General features: G+C 40.7%; 1 protein-coding gene across 2 annotated transcripts in view; it reads left to right on the forward strand.

Annotated features, from left to right (window-relative positions):
* The window catches only part of RBBP5 (RB binding protein 5, histone lysine methyltransferase complex subunit), a 34,344-nt gene that overhangs the window by 5,579 nt on the left and 9,456 nt on the right, over positions 1–19,309 (forward strand). For both annotated transcript variants that reach the window (XM_019433160.2, XM_019433167.2), the window contains exons 2-12: positions 3,091–3,116; positions 4,273–4,445; positions 12,458–12,598; positions 13,399–13,561; positions 15,295–15,404; positions 16,437–16,556; positions 16,645–16,798; positions 16,895–16,966; positions 17,584–17,701; positions 18,335–18,404; positions 18,778–19,007. In XM_019433160.2, the coding sequence (XP_019288705.1) occupies positions 3,091–3,116; positions 4,273–4,445; positions 12,458–12,598; positions 13,399–13,561; positions 15,295–15,404; positions 16,437–16,556; positions 16,645–16,798; positions 16,895–16,966; positions 17,584–17,701; positions 18,335–18,404; positions 18,778–19,007 (1,377 nt within the window). The remainder of the gene's footprint in view (positions 1–3,090; positions 3,117–4,272; positions 4,446–12,457; positions 12,599–13,398; positions 13,562–15,294; positions 15,405–16,436; positions 16,557–16,644; positions 16,799–16,894; positions 16,967–17,583; positions 17,702–18,334; positions 18,405–18,777; positions 19,008–19,309) is intronic.

Raw genomic sequence — 19,309 nt, forward strand, 5'->3', positions numbered from 1 at the left:
AAGTCCTGCTCAACTGACTGAACCACCCAGGTGCCCCTGGGTGGTGGTTTTTTTTTTTTTTAATTTCTTTTTTTAACGTTTATTTATTTTTGAGACAGAGAGAGAGCATGAACGGGGGAGGGGCAGAGAGAGAGGGAGACACAGAATCAGAAGCAGGCTCCAGGCTCTGAGCCATCAGCCCAGAGCCGGACGCCGGGCTCGAACCCACAGACCGCGAGATCGTGACCTGAGCTGAAGGCGGACGCCCAACCGACTGAGCCACCCAGGCGCCCCTAGTTGAACTGGTTTTAATATTGCACCTTTTGGAATGAGAATCGTCCATGTTTTTGATAGAGTTTTATCGTTTATTGTAGTCTTCTGTTCCTTTTATTAGAAACGATTACGGAGTTTTAGATGATTTCAGCATCTAGTGATAGGATTGTATGGCTGGTATAAACATTCTTCACTAAGGGAGTACATCAAAGTTCATTATGCCGTGGAGGTGTTTGGGTGCTGTAGCCCTACCCCTGGTCCTTTTCCCCTCTCCTATACCATAATGCCTTCTTAAGCGGTACAGTAACACTCCAGATGCTTTGTCTTTAGGGTTTGATTATAATTGTAAATGCTGCTAGAAGTTGCGATTCAAGTCTGCAGAATCTAAAGGTGAAATGCTATGTACCATTTATGTTGAGAAAATTGTTGTTTTCTTTTTAGTACTATCACCATGAAGCTGTGGTATCAGTTATGTTGGTTTTATAAAAAAAACTGATATATTTTTTTTTTCCTGCACGGAAATAGCTTGCATAACGTGGTAATTATCTGCTGCTTGAGATTTAGGAGAAACCGGTCACAAAATCCTTAAGGGTCTGCTGTGTCCTCCCCCCCCCCCCCCCACACACACACTTTTAATGGTATGTCTTTAATAGGCTTTCAATGTGTTCTCTACTTACTGATCCAGTCAAGGATTTTTCTTCTGTAATCAGTTTTGTCAGATTTGGAAATGGTGCGTTTTGCTATAGAAGTCACTCGTGTTTTTTGTATCAAGTGTGTTATGAAGTTCCATCTCTGACTGGGGTTTTGTTTCTTTTTGGCATCCACGTCTCTGGGCATCTTTTTCCCTCCTGCATGGTCTTTAAAACCTAAGAAATCTGATCATGACATTAAATGGTAGGTGGTGGCAAGATGGAGCATATGACAGGGGTCTTGAGCATTCTGTGAGGAAAGGGCCTTGTGCTCCTGTAATCCTGCCTGACAGCCGTCTTGCTCAGGCCCCCCAACAAAACTGCCCCGGATTAGCCTCGTCTTTTTTATATGTCACTTTCTCGTTGTGCTCCTTTAAACTCCTTATTGTTATTCTGTTAACTAGGATGATCCTCAAAAAAGAAAAACCCACCCGAAAAACATAAACCGGAAATACAAAACCAGTAGTCTGTGTTGAGAGGTAATCAGACATTAAAATGATCCCTGGATTCTGGACTTTCTCAGAATCTTCTATGTGGTTTTCCCTTATCACAACACAGAAGGTCACACTCTGCTCCTTCCAGAGTACTTTATATTCCCAGATTGTGGTTTTTTGTTTGTGTTGTTTTTAATTTTTGGATAAATACTTTTTTTTTGGTTTGTTTCTCACCCATGTGAATATAGATCTATCTTACTGATTTGGAAAGATGTATAGGTTACATTGTTAAGGAAGCAAGTCCCATCGTATGTGTCATGTTTTATTTAAAAAACAGCTGTAAATATATGAATGCTTATACAAATATATGCTTATAGATTTGCTTATACAAATAAGCATATAGAAACATATGGAAACTTGTACCTTGCTGAGTGGGTTGCAGGGAGGAAACTACCATTTTTTAATTACGCATTGCTGTATTACTTACACGTATTAGTTTGGTAACTTGAGAAAAGTTCTTTCAAAAACCTCTTGATCTGGTTTCATCATTTCAGTTCACCCTTTTCTTTCATAATTGAATGCAGTCAGCCACCGTAAATGTGGCTCACATTAGATAATCAAGATAATTACCTTCTGGGGACATTTACCTTTAGTTTCATCCCTCTAAGTGTTCTTTACTGTAGGGCCTGTGTTTTGATTAGCTTTACTGTTTTCACTCTTTGGTTTTCAATTTTTATAAAGGACAGAATGTAATAGAACTGGTTTCCAAACTTTTTTTTTTTCTTTTCTTTGTCAAAGCACTGGGCTTCTTTTTTTTAAAAATGAAATCTTACTTGAGTGCCCTGTGAAACAACTTTCGTGGACCTGTAGTTCTCAGAGTATAGTTTAAGCGCCACCATAATGAAATACTTAGGTAATTGTATAAGTAAATACCGACAAAGACGGTGTTGCTGTGGATGTGAAAATTCGGAGAAGCAGGCAGTAATCATTGCCATCCTCTGTAGCTCGAAACGTTTGTTATTCCCATGTGGACGCAGCATTTCATACAGGAAAAGCATTCAGGGGTATTGGCACCCAAATGTTGTATGCTTAAGAACTTCATATAGAGAATTGCGTCTTTAATCAACTACCAGATTATGTTACAACGTAAATGTCATTCTTAGGAAGGTAAATGGTCACTGCTGGTTGGCTGCTATTAATGAGGCTTTAGAGAGTTCATTGGATAAGAGACGTTTGACAGACTGGATTTTTTTTAAAGTTTGTAGTTAAAAATAACCACGATAACCCCATTACCAATAAACCCCATTATGTTTATAGGTAACATTTTTATGAAAAATAACGATTTTCTAAAAAAAAAAAAAATAGAATAATAGCATGGTTTTACAATTTTACAAATTGTCTTTAATGCTTGCCTAAGTAGAAGTTGGCAGAATTCTTGCATCTACTTTTGCATTCACTCTGTCGCAATGTCACTGATTGGGGGGCCTCAGGACAAGTCATCTGTAAACGTAAGCGATATTGAGAGTAAAGAGTCAAATGCCATCTTGGTTTGATAATGAAAATAAGTGTGACCCCCTGAAGTCCCTGGCCCGTCCAGGCAGTTCCCCGTCCACGCTTTGCGAACCACTGCATCCACCAGCCCTAAGCGGGGGCGGGGGGAGGGGTCCCTCCACGTGTTGCACATGCTCCATGAACTCTTTTTTGCTTTGTTGCAGAGTCCTTTGGGCAGAATTATCCAGAGGTAAGAGTATAGTATTACTGTGAATTTAGGAATATGGTAACTGGCTAGCTTTTGTGTTTGGGTGGAAAATGTAGTTTGATCCCCTCACCCCCCCCCCCCTTTTTTTTTTTTTGGACAGCATTAAGTGTGGTGGTACCTCTTTTGCTATAATAAGGAACTCGGTGCTTTATTTCGAGGAGAGGGGAAATAGGCAATATTGGTGGAAAACCTCACCATAATGTTGTAAATCTTAAATAGTTCATTTCCCAGTAAATTAAAAAAAAAAAATACTTGGAAGGATTTTTCATAAACTGTACGATCACCTGTACATAGATTTTTTTCTGTGTTTTTCTACTTTGAATCAGTGTTTTTGCATAGTAATAACGTGTGTGCTCTAAGTGTGCTTTACACTTTTTTAAATGTAAAAATGTTTTGTAATACTTGGAATGTGTTTCAGTATAGTCACTATGGTTTTAGTCATTATTTTAGTCATCATAGTCATTATTTAAAATTTTTTTTTTTTTAACATTCATTTATTTTTGAGACAGAGAGAGACAGAGCATGAACGGGGGAGGGGCAGAGAGAGAGGGAGACACAGAATCGGAAACAGGCTCCAGGCTCTGAGCCATCAGCCCAGAGCCTGACGCGGGGCTCGAACTCACAGACCGCGAGATCATGACCTGAGCCGAAGTCGGACGCTTAACCGACTGAGCCACCCAGGCGCCCCCATAGTCATTATTTTAAATGGCTTGATAGGAGTATAAAATAACGTATGTGACTTTCCTAATGTTGCACAGGTAGGCTGTTCTAGTGATTTTGTTTTACATTATTTTTCTTGAAATAAATCTCAAGAACTATGATAACTGGGTCAGTACCATGGCTCCTTTAACGAATCTTGTTATACTTTGCCTAATTGCCCCTCACAGTGTGCACAGAGTTATACTGGTAATGTATGAGATTTATTACATCTGTTTCTAAACATTCTCTGTTAGCTCTTATAAATATTTCCTTGTTCTGTCTAGCTTAATAAGCGTAAGAACACATACAGAGATTATTTTGGTATGTGTCGTAATGTAAATTAAACAGAAGCATCACAGATGAGAGAGAACCTTGAAGAAATAATTTGGCTATTATTGGGTATTATTGTGTATATTCTTGTATTTGCTTTAATTTCTAGGAAGCCGATGGAACTTTGGATTGTATCAGCATGGCCCTGACTTGCACCTTTAACAGGTGGGGCACACTACTTGCAGTTGGCTGTAACGATGGCCGAATTGTCATCTGGGATTTCTTGACGAGAGGCATCGCTAAAATAATTAGTGCACACATCCATCCTGTCTGTTCTTTATGGTAAGGAATTTTAACATAATATGTGTAATATGAGTTGAATTAGGGGGACGGATGCCAGCTGTGTAATTGCCAATCTCGTTTTACTAGATATTTTAATATTTAGAGTTTTAAGTATTCATTCATTAGTAGTACCGTTTCTCCTAGTGTCTGTAGACCTTGAACCCGTGCTGTCCTCGAAGCACCTTTGTGGGGGAGAAATTCACTGTACTTGTGGATCCAAATCAGGCCCTGTCTGAGACTATTTCAGGACTGAGATGAGATATTTACAGATGGCAGCTGTAGTCCTGTTTGTGATATTGACCTTTTGTTTAGAAGAGAAAATCTTATGAGGAGGGAACCTTGGAAATCCTCTACTGCAGCTTTGTCCAGGTTCTTGAGTTCCAGGAGTTCCACTGATCACTGTCTGTTCCTTCACTGAATTGTAGTTCAGCTTTTCTATCAAATAGATTGAGCTAAAATCTAATATAAATAAATGCCCATTGATTTCTTTCTTCCCCTCGGAGACTACTGTATCTGCTTTGGAAGGTTTTGTTGTAGGGCACCTCTTCTTCTAACGGAACTTGGGAGCCAAAACAGTACCTCATCAGATCTTTTTTTTTTTTTTTAATTTTTTTTTTTTTTTTAACGTTTATTTATTTTTGAGACAGAGAGAGACAGAGCATGAACGGGGGAGGGTCAGAGAGAGAGAGGGAGACACAGAATCTGAAACCGGCTCCAGGCTCTGAGCTGTCAGCACAGAGCCTGACGCGGGGCTTGAACTCAGGAACCGCGAGATCGTGACGTGAGCCGAAGTCGGACGCTCAACTGACTGAGCCACCCAGGCACCCCAAGTACCTCACCAGATCTAATGGAACTGTGACATATTTCCTTTTGTGTAAATGGAAGTGGCAGTGACATTGTAAGGCCCTGGATGGTGGGGAGGCCTGAATCCCAGTCTAGGTTTGACGGCTAATGAACTAGCTTTGGCCAAAACTTGTCTCTACTATGCAGAATGAGAGGACCAGCCTGGATGATCCATTAGAGCTTTTCCATTTCCTTTGCATTTCGTATTTTTCTGTTGTTGTGTTTTTGCAATATTGAAATAAATGCGAATGTTTTTAATAGCTTGATTAAAATCTATATAATTCACATACTATACAATTCACTCAAAGTGTACAATTCACTGGTATTCTTTTTCTTTTAAAGTTTATCTGTTTATTTTGAGAGAGAGGGGGTGAATGAGCAGGGGAGGGGCAGAGAGAGAGAATCCCAATCGGGCTCCATGCTGTCACTGCAGAGCCTGATGCAGTACTTGAACTCAAGAGCCGTGAGATCCTGACCTGAACTGAAACCGAGTCAAGACACCCAATTGACTGAGCCACCGAGGCGCCCCCAATTCACTGGTTTTGTATATATTCACAGAGTTGTGCAGCCTCATCCCAATCTTAGCACTCCTACCTGTTAAAAAATATATATATATTTTTATTGTAAAATAATATATAATCATGTAGAACATTACGGAAAATATAGCAAAACAGAAAGAATTTGTGTCTCCCATAGTACTCTGTTACCCAAGTATTACTACTGTAAAGATTTTATTATGTTTCTATAGTTTTTTTTAAGTATATTTATTTTGAGAGAGAGAGAGTGTGTGTGCACGAGTTGGGGAGGGGCAGAAAGAGCAGGAAAGAGAGAATCCCTAGCAGGTTCTGCGCTGTCAGCGCAGAGCCTGATGCGGGGCTTGAACCCACGAACCAGGAGATCACTACCTGAGCCAGAATCAAGGGTCAGATGCTTAAGCGACTGAGCCACCCAGGAACCCCACTATATATGGTTTTTGGAGAACAGAATTTGTAATTGTAATGTATTCTATTTTATATTTTGCTTTTTTCCTCCCTAATCCCGTCCAGACAATTTCCTGCTTACATAGCCTCTAAACACTTTTTTTATGGCTATATATGTTCTCATGGATGAACTGTAATTTATTTAACAATTCTTTGGTTCTCTGCTACGTGTTTAGTGAATGTCTTTGTGCATAAACTTTTTCACTTATATATTCATTCATTCAGCAAACACTGAACATGAATTACGTACCACGTGCAAGTACTGAAGCTTCATGGGTCCTATACAAGAACTGTTTTTGAGATTTAGGGGAGGCAAAGGAGGAAATGACCCATGTACTGAGAACAGTGGTCAGGAAAGGCTTCCTAGGTGAGATAATTTCTAACTTCAAACCTGTAAGATAAGTAGGTATTTGCCAGTTGTAGTCCAAGCAGAGGACGCTGCACAGGCACAGGTACATCCGCTTCAGACAAGCGCAGGACGATGGGGAGCTGTAGGTAGTTCAGGATGGCTGGATTGTAGTGCGGGGGATGGGGTACGGCAAGAGCCAGTAAACAGATCCCCAAAGAGGACTCTGTGTGCCATACTGTGAGTTTGAACTTCACCTTGTAGGTAACCGTGAAGTCATTAAGATATTGTAGGAAAGAAAATGACACGATGAGCTTTTTATTTAAAAAAAAAAAATCTGTAAAAAAAATTAAAATGAATTTAAAAACCTCTCTAAATAAGCACGTGGAAAGGGATGCCTGGGTGGCTTGGTTGATTAAGTGTCTGGCTCTTGATTTCAGCTCAGGTCATGATCTCGTGGTTCATGAGTTCGAGCCCCACATTGGACCCTGCGCTGACAGTGTGGAGCCTACTTGGGATTCTGTCTTCCTCTCCCTCTGTCCCTCCCCTGCTGGCTCTGTCTTTCTCAAAATAAATAAAAACAAGGTTAAAAAAAAAAGAATAAAATAGCCCATGGAAAAGAGATTGAAGGGGACAGAGAATGTAGATAAGCAAAGCCCAGGGATCCAGGCTAGAGATGATGAGCACGGTTGTGGTAGGACCGGAGCTGAGTGCTGCCGATGGAGAATGGACAGAAATAAGAGTCCTAGTCCTTAGCAGACAACGGAGAATGAGGGAAGTGGGAGATTAAAAGGATCCTCAGATTTCTGGCTTGGATGAAGATATTCATGGGGAGGGGGAAACGGTAGTTTGACATCATGGTTGCGTGTCTCCTATTATTTTATTGCAAATAACTTGTTTTATGAGTACCTTCCTGTGAGATAGTAAGTGCTGTGATTTATGAACCTTGTCTGCCGTTTTACTGCTATGTTCCCAGCTTCTGGTTGTTTTTTTTCCCCCCCAGCTTCCGATTTTGTACCACCTTGTGGAATTTGGAATTGTAGAATATATTGTTGTTGGGTTTTTTGTTTTTTTTTTTTAATGGGAGACCCTCTCTTACGTTTCACTTGTTTATAGTTTAATTTTAAATTAAAGATTTTTAGTTAATGATTAATTTTAAATTAATTTTAAAAATGGGATCCCCCTCTAATTTAACAGAAATACAAGGTTGCTGTGGGGGGAAAAAAGGATATTATAATACAAAAGGGTTTAAAGAAAAAATGGAAGAACTGGCACTCAGTTCTGTAGTCAGATCGTGCTATAAGGCTCACAAGAGCAACAATAAAAGCTGTCCCTTGTTTCTCCCCACGCCAGCCCTCTGTGCTTTCATTTTTTTGTCTATTTCTTCTGATACTTCTCTTCATATTTCTAATTAACATGTATCTTTGTCTTGGTTTGTTAATTTCAGAAATTATCCACGGACATGCTGTTACAGTATTTGCAAGTTTAGCTCACTCTCTTTCCCTTCACTGAAATGGGGTGGATCGCTGGTTTTTTTGTTAGGAACCCTCAACAAAAGAGCGTCTTCAAACCTCTTCTTTTTTTATGTTCACGTTCTCTGAAAGGATCCTCTGCTGGTCTTTCTGAGGGGTTAGACTGCAGGTGTTCTAGATCTGGTGGGAGAGAGTCCTTTTGTATGCAGACTTGCTCTTGATCCCTTTATATTCAGAACTTCCTTATTTTACCCCAGCCTTCCCTGTCCCCTTCAGTCCCAGGTCTGGGAATACATTCATCTTGTCTCTGACACAAATAATTGTCAATGGTTTTTGAGCACTCGTCATGTGCTAGTCATTGAGCTAAGAACTGTATATATACTGATCTTAATTCTGTCAACAGTCTTCTGCCAGGTAGATAATATTGCTCCCATGTTATAGGCGAGGAAATTGAAGCTGAGAGGGTGTAGAACTTGACTAAGATCACACAGCGAGAACGTGTAATGTGTAGGCTTCAGGTTAAGTCTGACTGTTGAACCTGCGTTCTTAACCACAGAGGTAGCAGCATCTCTTGTTTACAAAATTTGGATAAATACTGGTTTGGGGTTTCTTTGTCCCTTCTGTTTTTCTTTCTTTCTTTTTTTTTTTTAATTTTATTTATTTATATATGTACGTATGTATGTCCCTTCTGTTTTTCATTTGTTCCCCCCGCCCCCCGCCGCCACCTTCCTGTGGGTTTCTCGAACATTTTTTAGAATTCCACTTTATCTGCAGTAGTCCCCCTTACCTGTGGTTTCCCTTTACGTGGTTTCAGTTACCTGTGGTCAACCGCAGTTAGGAAGCAGATGATTCTTCCTGACATACTGTCAGAAGGGCAGTAGCAACCTAATGCTACATCACGGCGCCTACATCGTTTTCACTTCCTCCCCTCACACAGGCGTTTTATCATCTCAGATCATCACAAGAAGAGTGGGTAGAGATTTCAAGAGGGGGAGACCACATTCACGTACTTTCCATTACAGTATATTGTTAAGATGGTTCTATTTTATTATTAGTTATTGTTAATCTCTTACTGTGCCTAATTTATAAATCAGACTTTATCGTGGGTATGTATGTGTAGGAAAGCACAGTATATGTGGCATTCGATACTATTAATGGTTTCAGGCATCCATTGCAGGGTCTTTGTATCTGCCATGGAAAAGAGGGAACCGCTGTAGGGGTGCCTGGGCGGCTCAGTTGGTTAAGCGTCTGACTTTGGCTCAGGTCACGATCTTATGGTTTATGAGTTCAAGCCCCTCATTGGAATCTGTGCTGACAGTGTGGAGGCTGCTTGTGATTCTCTGTCTCTCTCCGCTGCTCCCCTGCTCTTGCTCTCCTCTTTCTCTCTCAAAAATGAATGGATAAACTTTATTAAAAAATAAAAAAGTGGGAACTGCTGCAGGATATTTGTGTAACCTGAGTGGATACTAGGTATTATGTTGTGTACACCTGATTTATCACCATCCACTGGCTGTTGACATCTTCCCAGTTCAAGTGAAGTGTCGAAACCTTACCTCTGTTTACCCTCTTTCATGTATAATTGTTGTAAATATTTCCTCTGTATGCTTTGAGACCCACATAAGACAGTGTTACAATTTTTGCCGCAAATATCAAAGCTAAAGAGAAAAAAATGGATGTTATAAACCTATATTTTTACTCTCTTCATTGTTCTTTTTCCCTCGTGATCGAAGATTCCTTCTTTTACCATTTCCTTTCCATTTAGAGAACTTCCTTGAATCATCCTTTTAGGGTAGATCTTCCGGTAACACATGTTTTGATTCCCTCTTTGTTCCTGAGGGATATTTTTGCTGGTAATAGAATCTGGGTTGGCAGTATTTTTCTTCCAGCACTTGCAAAATGTGTTCCTTCTACTTTTTTCCAGAGTTTCTGATGAGAAATCTTCTGTCATGTGAATTGTTCCCATAGGTAAAATGTCCTTTCTCTCTTGCTGCTTTCAGGATTGTTTTTTCTTTGTCTTAGGTTTCAGAAGTTTGTCTCTTTGTCTTGGAGTTGATTTCTTTGAGCTCACCCTGTTTGATGTTTGTTTGCTCAGCTTCTTGAATCTGTAGGTTTTATATCTCCTGCCAAATTTGAGAAAATGTCAGCCATTCTTTCTTTCTTTTTTTTTTTTTTTAATTTTTTTTAACATTTATTCATTTTTTTGAGAGAGACAGAGTGAGAGCAAGGGAGGGACAGAGAGAGAGGGAGACGCAGAATCCGAAGCAGGCTTCAGGCTCTGATCTGTCAGCACAGAACCAGATGTGGGGCTCAAATTCACGAACTGTGAGATCATGACCTGAGCCGAAGTCAGATGTTTAATTGACTGAGCCACCCAAGCGCCCCAGCCATTATTTCTTTAATACTTTGAAGCCCCCTTCTTTCTTCTCTTCTTTTAGGACTCTGATGGTGTGGATAGATCTTTTATTGTAGTTCCACAAATCCCTGAAGCTCTGTTCATTTTTTAGTCTCTATCTTCTCTAATTCAGATTGGCTAGTTATTATTCTTTCAGTTAATGGATTCTTTCCTCTTTTTTCTCCATTGGCTGCTGAACCCATCTATTGGGTTTTTTATTTTAGTTGTGTGTTTCACTTCTAAAATTCCCATTTCGGAGGCACCTGTGTGGCTCAGTCAGTTGAGTGTCCGACTTTGGTCAAGGTCATGAGCTCATGGTTCATGAGTACGAGCCCCACATCGAGCTCACTGCTGTCAGTACAGAGCCCGCTTTGTATCCTCTGTCCTCCTCTCTCTGCCCCTCCCCTACTTGTGTGCATGTGTGTGTGTTTGTGTGCACGGGTGCGCGCTTGCTCTCTCTCAAAAACAAACAATTTTTTTAAATTAAAAAAAAAATAAACTTCCCATTTCAGCTCTTCTTCTCTATATCTTTTATTTCTTTGCTGAGACATTCTGGGTTTTTTTTTTGTTTGTTTGTTTTAAGCATTTTCATAATGGCTTGTTACAACATATTTATGATGACTATTAAAATTCTTGTCAGATAATTCTAACATGTGCGTCTTCTCTGTGTTAGCATCTGTTGATTGTCTTTTGTCATTCAAGTTGAGCTGTTTTTTGTTCTTGGGTCGATAGTGATTTTCATTTGAAACTTGAACATTTTGGGTATTGTGTTTTGAGATTGTAGAGGTTATTTAAATCTTGTGTTTTAGCTGGCCGCCTCTGACACTATACCAGCAGAGAAGAGAGGGTGCCATCTTGTTAACTGCCAGATGGGTTAGAAGTCCAGGCTTCTCATCTGGCATCATTATGCTGGGTGGGGTTGGAAGTTCAGCCTCTCCACTGGCCTCCTAGGCTGATTCCATCCTGGCTGGGAAGCATAGGAGTGTCTTGTTCCTCCTGTTCCCCATGTGGCCTCCACTTACACTGTAGTGGGAATCCTCATTACAGGCTGGTGGGTATGGAAATCTGGTGGCCCACTGAGCTTTATCTCACACCAACACAGTTAGTGGGGAAGGGTGCCTTGCTATACCCAGGCAAGAGTGGAGGTCTAGATTCTATTTAGACCTCGTTGACTGGGATGGAGGTGGGGCTGCAGTTTTTCGAATGGTGATTGCCGGGATAATTATTGCCTAAAACTTTTCTGTCTCTCTGGGCTGTCCTTTCCTGGTCCTTTGGCTCATGAAAGCACACTCTTCTTGAGGCTTTATTTGTGTGATTCCATTGGTGTTACTGGGTATTGGCTTCTCCATCACTCGGTCTGGGATATATAAGGCAAAATAAAATCCAGGGAACTTTCTGTTGTGTCATTCCTCATATCTTGTAGTCTCTAGCCAGTCTGTCTTTTCTCTTTCTCTGCCTTTCAGAGTCTTTTTGTTTGTTTTATGTGTATTGTCCAGGGCGTTTAGCTATACTTAGCAGGAGGAATTCATTCCTTTTTTAGTTATTTTAAATAACAGATACTTATTTTTACTGTTTTGTTTACACTGTGATGGTGCTGTTTCTGAGACAACCTCAGAAAGCTCAGATACTCCCTGCTTTCCCCCAAGGGGGGAAAAATACTTGTTATGTCAACACTTAAGGGCTAGCAAATTGTAGACTCTTCTAAAACATTTGAGTTTTTATTTCCTGGAGTCACTTGTAGTGTTATCTTGAGCTATGAAGAGCTTTGGTTACTACATATAAAGATGTCATGTAGACGTTCTTATTTATTGCTTAGTTGGGAAAGCTTGTTGTGGATTTGAGTGCATGTTAAAAAAGGAAATATTTTTGACCCCGGCAGCTAGGGTGGTGTGTGTGACTCTGCATTTTTATCCATGAGAGCGCTACAGTGTACTTTAACTTAGAATATGTGCTAAATTCTTTTTTTTTCCCCCCTCCAGCTGGAGTCGAGATGGTCATAAGCTCGTGAGTGCTTCTACTGATAACATAGTGTCACAGTGGGATGTCCTTTCAGGCGACTGTGACCAGAGGTTTCGGTTCCCTTCACCCATCTTAAAAGTCCAGTACCATCCACGAGATCAGTATGTTAATCTGCGCTGTTCTTTCCTGGGGCAGGGTCTGATTCTGTATGGACTAGCTCCAGGCTCATGACAATTTCAGTTTAAGGTTTTAGGAGGCAAAAGTACACATCTCTTCAAACCTTCTACATAAAATAATGTTTCTGTCTAGGTTGGCTCTCCTGAATAGATTTTAAGGAGAGTGAGTGCTCTATAATTAAAAACTGGCCAATATTAAGACGTTGGAAGCAGGCAGAGGTAGGAATAAGTATAATAACTGGTCCTTGACCTGGAGCTTTCCACGCCTCCCGTCCCTCCCTACCCCTGCCAGTTATTTGAATTTCTTTTGACGGAAATAGTTCAGTATTCCAACTACATTTAAGAAAAAGAGTTACCCACCATTCCATTACCCAAACATAACTGTTTTCATTTTTCTGGGTTCTCTATTAGTCAAGGTCTCTTTAAGTATAAAGCTTGTTATATCGTGCTTTATAGCTCACAAGGCACTTACGTGCGTATGAGATATACGTAAATGTGTATTTTTACATGGTTTTAGTTAGTTTGTTAGTTACTTTGTTGCATACATATTTCTACTAGTTTGCTCCCACTTCATATTTAATTTTAATGATTACATCCTGTTGCTGTATTCAGTTGTTTTTGTTTCCCTGGTATTAGACACTTAGATTTTAGGCTTTTCCGCGTTTGAAATTTGCTTGGGCTGGGAGAGTTGATGAAGGTAGTGACAGGCATCAGGGAAAAGGGCAAGAGAATTAGCCTTCTGATACCAAAGCAACAGCCAATGTACTATTCATATTTTTAAACAGGAACAAGGTTCTCGTGTGTCCCATGAAATCTGCTCCTGTCATGTTGACCCTTTCAGATTCCAAGCATGTTGTTCTGCCGGTAGACGATGACTCCGATTTGAACGTGGTTGCATCTTTTGATAGGCGAGGGGAGTATATCTATACAGGAAATGCAAAAGGAAAGGTAAGCCTGGAAGTTAGTGAAATAAGCATCAGTCGTTCATATTTACTTGTTTTGCTTCCTTTGACGTTTCTTTTATCCCTGGACTACGCATGTCTCCTGCTGATGGCAAATGTAGCCTGTTTTCCTCTCATGCCTTCATAATAATTTCTGTTCTTTTGATTTAGCGTGGTGAGGGATTAATTCAGCCTTAGGAAGGGGTGGAAGGGCCTTTTGCTGGATGCTAGTAATGAGGGGCTGTTACTCAATTATAAAAGTTAAAAGTCATAGCATAAAGTAGAATACATCTGTTGAAAATGTTTTAATGCCTGGTTCTGTAAATCTTGTATAATTCAAGCCAGCTTAACATATGGTTTTGTGAAGTAGAAGTCAGGTTTAGCTGGGCTTTCAGGTCCCTTTTAAAAACTTAGAGTTTGTTGGGGCGCCTGGGTGGCTCAGTCGGTTAAGCGGCTGACTTCGGCTCAGGTCATGATCTCGCGGTCTGTGAGTTCGAGCCCCGCGTCGGGCTCTGTGCTGACAGCTCAGAGCCTGGAGCCTGTTTCAGATTCTGTGTCTCCCTCTCTCTGACCCTCCCCCGTTCATGCTCTGTCTCTGTCTCAAAAATAAATAAACGTTAAAAAAAAAACTTAAAAAAAAATAAAATAAAAGCTTAGAGTTTGTAGTTCCATTAGGAAACTTGATTTTTTTTTTTTAATGTTTATTTTTGAGAGAGAGAGCGAGCACGGGAGGGGCAGAGAGAGGAAGAGAGAGAGAATCTCAAGCAGGCTCCACACTGTCAGCACAGAGCCCGTTGTGGGGCTCAGACTCATGAACCATGAGATCATGACCTGAGCTGAAGTCAAGAGCTGGACGCTTAACTGACTGAGCCACTCAAGTGCCCCTAGGCAGTGTGTGTGTGTGTGTGTGTGTGTGTGTGTGTGTGAGAGAGAGAGAGAGAGAGAGAGAGCACGCGCGCGCGCGAGAGGGAGATTGATATTGGGGCATACAGGCTAGTATAATTTCATGACTGTCTTAGAAAGTGGCCATTTTTGGAAATTGTGGTAAACTACACACAACATAAATTACAACGTAAAACTTACCATCTTACCCATTCTTAAGTGTACAGTTGAGTCATATTAAGGACATTCACGCTACTGTGTACCGATCACCACCACGTATCTCCAGAGCCTTTTTCATCTTGCAGAACTGAAATGCCACTTGTTTACCAAGGACTTCTGTTCCTTGCTCCTTCTCCAGCCCCTGGCAGCCATCACCCTACTTTCTGTCCCTCTAGATTTGGCCACGCTAGGTACCTCCTGTAAGTGGACTCATACAATATTTGTGTTTTTGTGCCTGGCTTATATCACTTAACCTGATGGCCTGAAGTTATATCACTTAGCCTGATGGCCTGACGATTCCTTCATGCACAGCGCAGGCCAGAATTCCCCTCCTTCTCGTGGCTGAGTACGGTTCCATCGTATATATGCACCACCTCTTGTGTTCCCACTCGTGTGTTGATGGATACTTTGGTGGCTTCCACCTTTTGACTGTTGTGAATAACACTAAGCATTCTATTTTAAGAAAAGGTTAAGACACGGTCCTTTATTTGAAGAATTAAAAGGCGGTACCCGTTAATCAGGTTGAATACATGAGAACAGAAATGTTAATATTTCTACCCAGCTTTAGAAATAGAAGCCAGATCTAATTACTTGAAGTTACCAGAATGCTTAACTTTCTTTTTTCCCTTTGAACTTTAGATTTTGGTCCTAAAAACAGATTCTCAGGATCTTGTTGCTTCCTTCAGAGTAACAACTGGAACAAGCAATACCACAGCTATTAAGTCAATAGAGTTTGCCCGGAAGGGGAGGTGAGACCTTGTCTTTTTAGGGACAGTTTTAAAAGTGAGTAGAATGCAAACATACATTGAGATTCACAGTTTTTGTGTCTATTATGCATACATTTTTAAGAAAGTTTACTTAAAAAGTAATCAAACTGTCAGTATCTGGTTCTTAAGTCCATAAAGTGTTCCACATTGAACCAGCAGTCACTTCTTCTTTCTCTGGAGGTTGTCGGGCAGTCCTTTTACAGAAAAGATATCTGGGTGGTATGTGCTTAGACCTACAGTGTCTGGCACATGGTAAGCACTGGGCAAAGTCAGCTCTTCTAATAATCAGAATTGATGTCACAGAATTCACATAGTAATTGAACATATATTCTATTTACATAAAGTCTGTTTACCTTTTTAATGTCAGGTGTTTTTCTGGTAAGTTTGGTTACCCAGCTAGAAGTAGGTAGGTCACAGAAACGACAAGAATCAGGTTGTCAGTGTCAGGAAGAGAGGTGACAGTCCTCCTGTTTTGTGTAGGACCATTCGTGTGTACTTTGAGGACATTGATGTTCAGTATTCTCTTGAATTAAGAAAAGGTTGGTGAAATCTGTAAGAAGGTAGTGAGATAACTTCTGTGTTAGATTTCCAGCGTCACTATAGTAAAAATTTGAACATTTTAAGATGACAGATTTAGTTTATTAACTCATTAGGAAGAATACGTTATGTACAAAACAGGCCAGGAAAATGAAGTATTCACATACATCTATCAGTTGGTGAATTCAGCAAGCTGGTTTCAGTTTAGAGGTCTTGGATTTCAGTCAAACACTGAAGATTAGTTGGTGCATATAGGGTTCAGGGATACACGCAGAGTATACAACATATTTTCGCTTCAAATTGTATTTTGGTTTGGAAGGTGATAGGTAAATACATAACTACTCTAGCCTATCACTGAGTCTCTTCTCAGTTTATTAGTTGTCTTATGGTACTGTTCTAAGTAACGGTTAGTAACGGAAAATGTTAACAGAAGCAGATTTCTGACCTTCGGTGTTGATATTTTTATCCTTTCTCTAGTTGCTTTTTAATTAACACAGCAGATCGGATAATCCGGGTTTATGATGGCAGAGAAATCTTAACTTGCGGAAGAGATGGAGAGCCCGAACCTATGCAGAAATTACAGGACTTGGTAAATAGGTACGTCTCACAACCTGGGAGACCACGGGATAGTTCATGACCTGGGCTCAGCTTCTGGTTCTCCTTGGGTACTTTCTTTGTCCTTCAGAACCCCGTGGAAGAAATGTTGTTTCTCTGGGGATGGAGAATACATAGTGGCCGGTTCAGCCCGGCAGCACGCCTTGTACATCTGGGAGAAGAGCATTGGCAACCTGGTGAAGATTCTCCATGGCACGAGAGGAGAGCTCCTCTTGGATGTAGCTGTGAGTAAAAGGAGAGGTTGCTGTCGTCACTGACGTGCAACACATCATCTCGGATCCATTCTTAGAGCCGATTTTTCTTTCCTTCCTTAAATTTAGTGGCATCCTGTTCGACCCATCATAGCATCCATTTCAAGTGGAGTGGTATCTATCTGGGCACAAAATCAAGTAGTAAGTCTTTTTCTGGTTTAATTGCTTTGAAGCTAGACACCCTTTCTTTATATCCAAGAACCTTACAGTTAGTAAGCTAAAAATGACCTGTTTAATTTCTTTTGCATGTACTTCTTGTAACTTAATTAAGTATAGATGCAGTTTTGCTTTATTTTGGTGGGAGAGATTTAGCCCAAAGCTGATTTACTAGCTCTGTTTTCAGGGAGAAAGCCTGTTGTATTTTTCTGTTACTCACCTGAGAGAGAGTTCTCTTTTGCTCTTCTTACTTTCAGCTCAGTTAGTTTCTGTTTTACTTCCCAGTTTTATTTTGAATACCTTTACTTTGTAATTTGCATACCCCTAAGAAAATGTTAACGTTTTACCTGATCACTTCATCCTAAGAAGATTAAAGATGACAGTTCTTATGGAAGAACTATGGTTAATAAGAGAATGTTTAAGATCGAAATACCTTAAGATAATAAAACCTTACAGATGCCTGATTTTTATTATCTGCCAGGTTTGGTCTCTGAGTTCTGCGTCTCTTACATCCTCCGATCTTTCACTTATATCAGTAACGTGTAGCTCATAGACTGCTGCTGTCTCATGTGGTTAAGTAGTGTATTTTGTCTGTGGCATAGGAAAATTGGAGTGCATTTGCCCCAGACTTCAAGGAGTTGGATGAAAATGTAGAATATGAGGAAAGGGAATCAGAGTTTGATATTGAAGATGAAGATAAGAGTGAGCCTGAGCAGACGGGTAAGATTTCTTGACTGCAGTCTCTCTTTCTTCAAGCTCACGCAGTTTTTTGTTTTTTGTTTTTTTAATTTTTTTTAAATGTTTTTATTTATTTTTGAGACAGAGAGAGACAGAGCATGAGCAGGGGAGGGGCAGAGAGAGAGGGAGACACAGAATCCAAAGCAGGCTCCAGGCTCTGAGCTATCAACACAGAGCCTGACGCAGGGCTTGAACTCACGGACTGTGAGATCATGACCTGAGCCGAAGTCGGATGCCCAACCGACTGAGCCACCCAGGCGCCCCAAGCTCACACAGTTTTGACAGTGTTTCAAGAGTCTTTCGGTGGTAGGCACTGACGGAGGGCTTCCATGGGCATTTTTCATTTTTCCTAGGGTTCCACAGCACTCCTGCCATTTCTGTGTGTGTTTCCTGATTAATTGCACATGGTTAAATGAGGATTTACATGCGGCACGTAGCAGTGCTCGGCATGGGGGTGGAAATTCAGCATGTGTTTGTTGAATGATTAAGTATACTGAACTATTTGGTTTTCCTTTTTTGTTTCTCTGGAATTTTAGTGTATGGATATCATTAGGCTGCAAGTAAAAAGCAGTTTTATACTTCTTCTCATACCTCCACTGTGTTTTTCTCCTGCAGGGGCTGATGCTGCAGAGGATGAGGAAGTGGATGTCACCAGTGTGGACCCTATTGCTGCCTTCTGTAGCAGGTGAGCCACCTCTGCACGTGAGACCTCAGGGTGCTGCTGCTCCTGCTCCCCCTCCTCCTGGCTGTTCTGTCAGCCTTCGTTCATTAGTTCAAAATGATAATGTCTTTGGTGTACAAGAAATCCCGTCCCTGTTCCCCTGATAGAGAATCTTAAGAAAAACTGAAATAATTCATTTATGCTGTTTATTTTTATGACTGATTTTATTATCGGTATAGTCAGATTTCCCTTAACTCATCTTGGCTTTCTTAAAGTTCTAGATCCATACCTGTTGCTTATGGTTAATATAGGTGATTCTGCCCTAGAGGAAGGGTTCATGGTTTAAGCAACTGTCTCCTCTTTTTTCCAATCCCTTGGCTGATCCTGTTCCAAATAGTGATGAAGAGCTGGAAGATTCAAAGGCTCTATTATATTTACCCATTGCCCCTGAGGTAGAAGATCCGGAAGAAAATCCTTATGGCCCCCCACCGGATGCGGTCCAAACCTCCCTGATGGATGAAGGGGCTAGTTCAGAGAAGAAGAGGCAGTCTTCAGCAGATGGGTCCCAGCCACCTAAGAAGAAACCCAAAACAACCAATATAGAACTTCAAGGAGTACCCAATGATGGTAAGAGCTGCGTCTTGCCCCTGTTGCCGAACAGACATCACTGTTTCCTCTCCAGCACAGTCTGGTCATTTCCTATTTGAGGGATTTTACCTTGAAGGAAATTTCCCATGAGTCTTTCTCTCTTCTTTCCTTTCCTTTCCTTTCCTTTCCTTTCCTTTCCTTTCCTTTCCTTTCCTTTCCTTTCCTTTCCTTTCCTTTCCTTTCTTTTTCTTTTTAATCGCGTCTTCCAGCTTGGTAATGATTTCATCTTCTTTTGCTTCTCTTTTAAATCAGAGAAATTATGCCTTCTAGTACTTGGCCTA

This window comes from Panthera pardus, unplaced genomic scaffold (genome assembly GCF_024362965.1).
Source record: "Panthera pardus isolate Hobbes unplaced genomic scaffold, ASM2436296v1 HiC_scaffold_21, whole genome shotgun sequence".
NCBI lineage: Eukaryota > Metazoa > Chordata > Mammalia > Carnivora > Felidae > Panthera > Panthera pardus.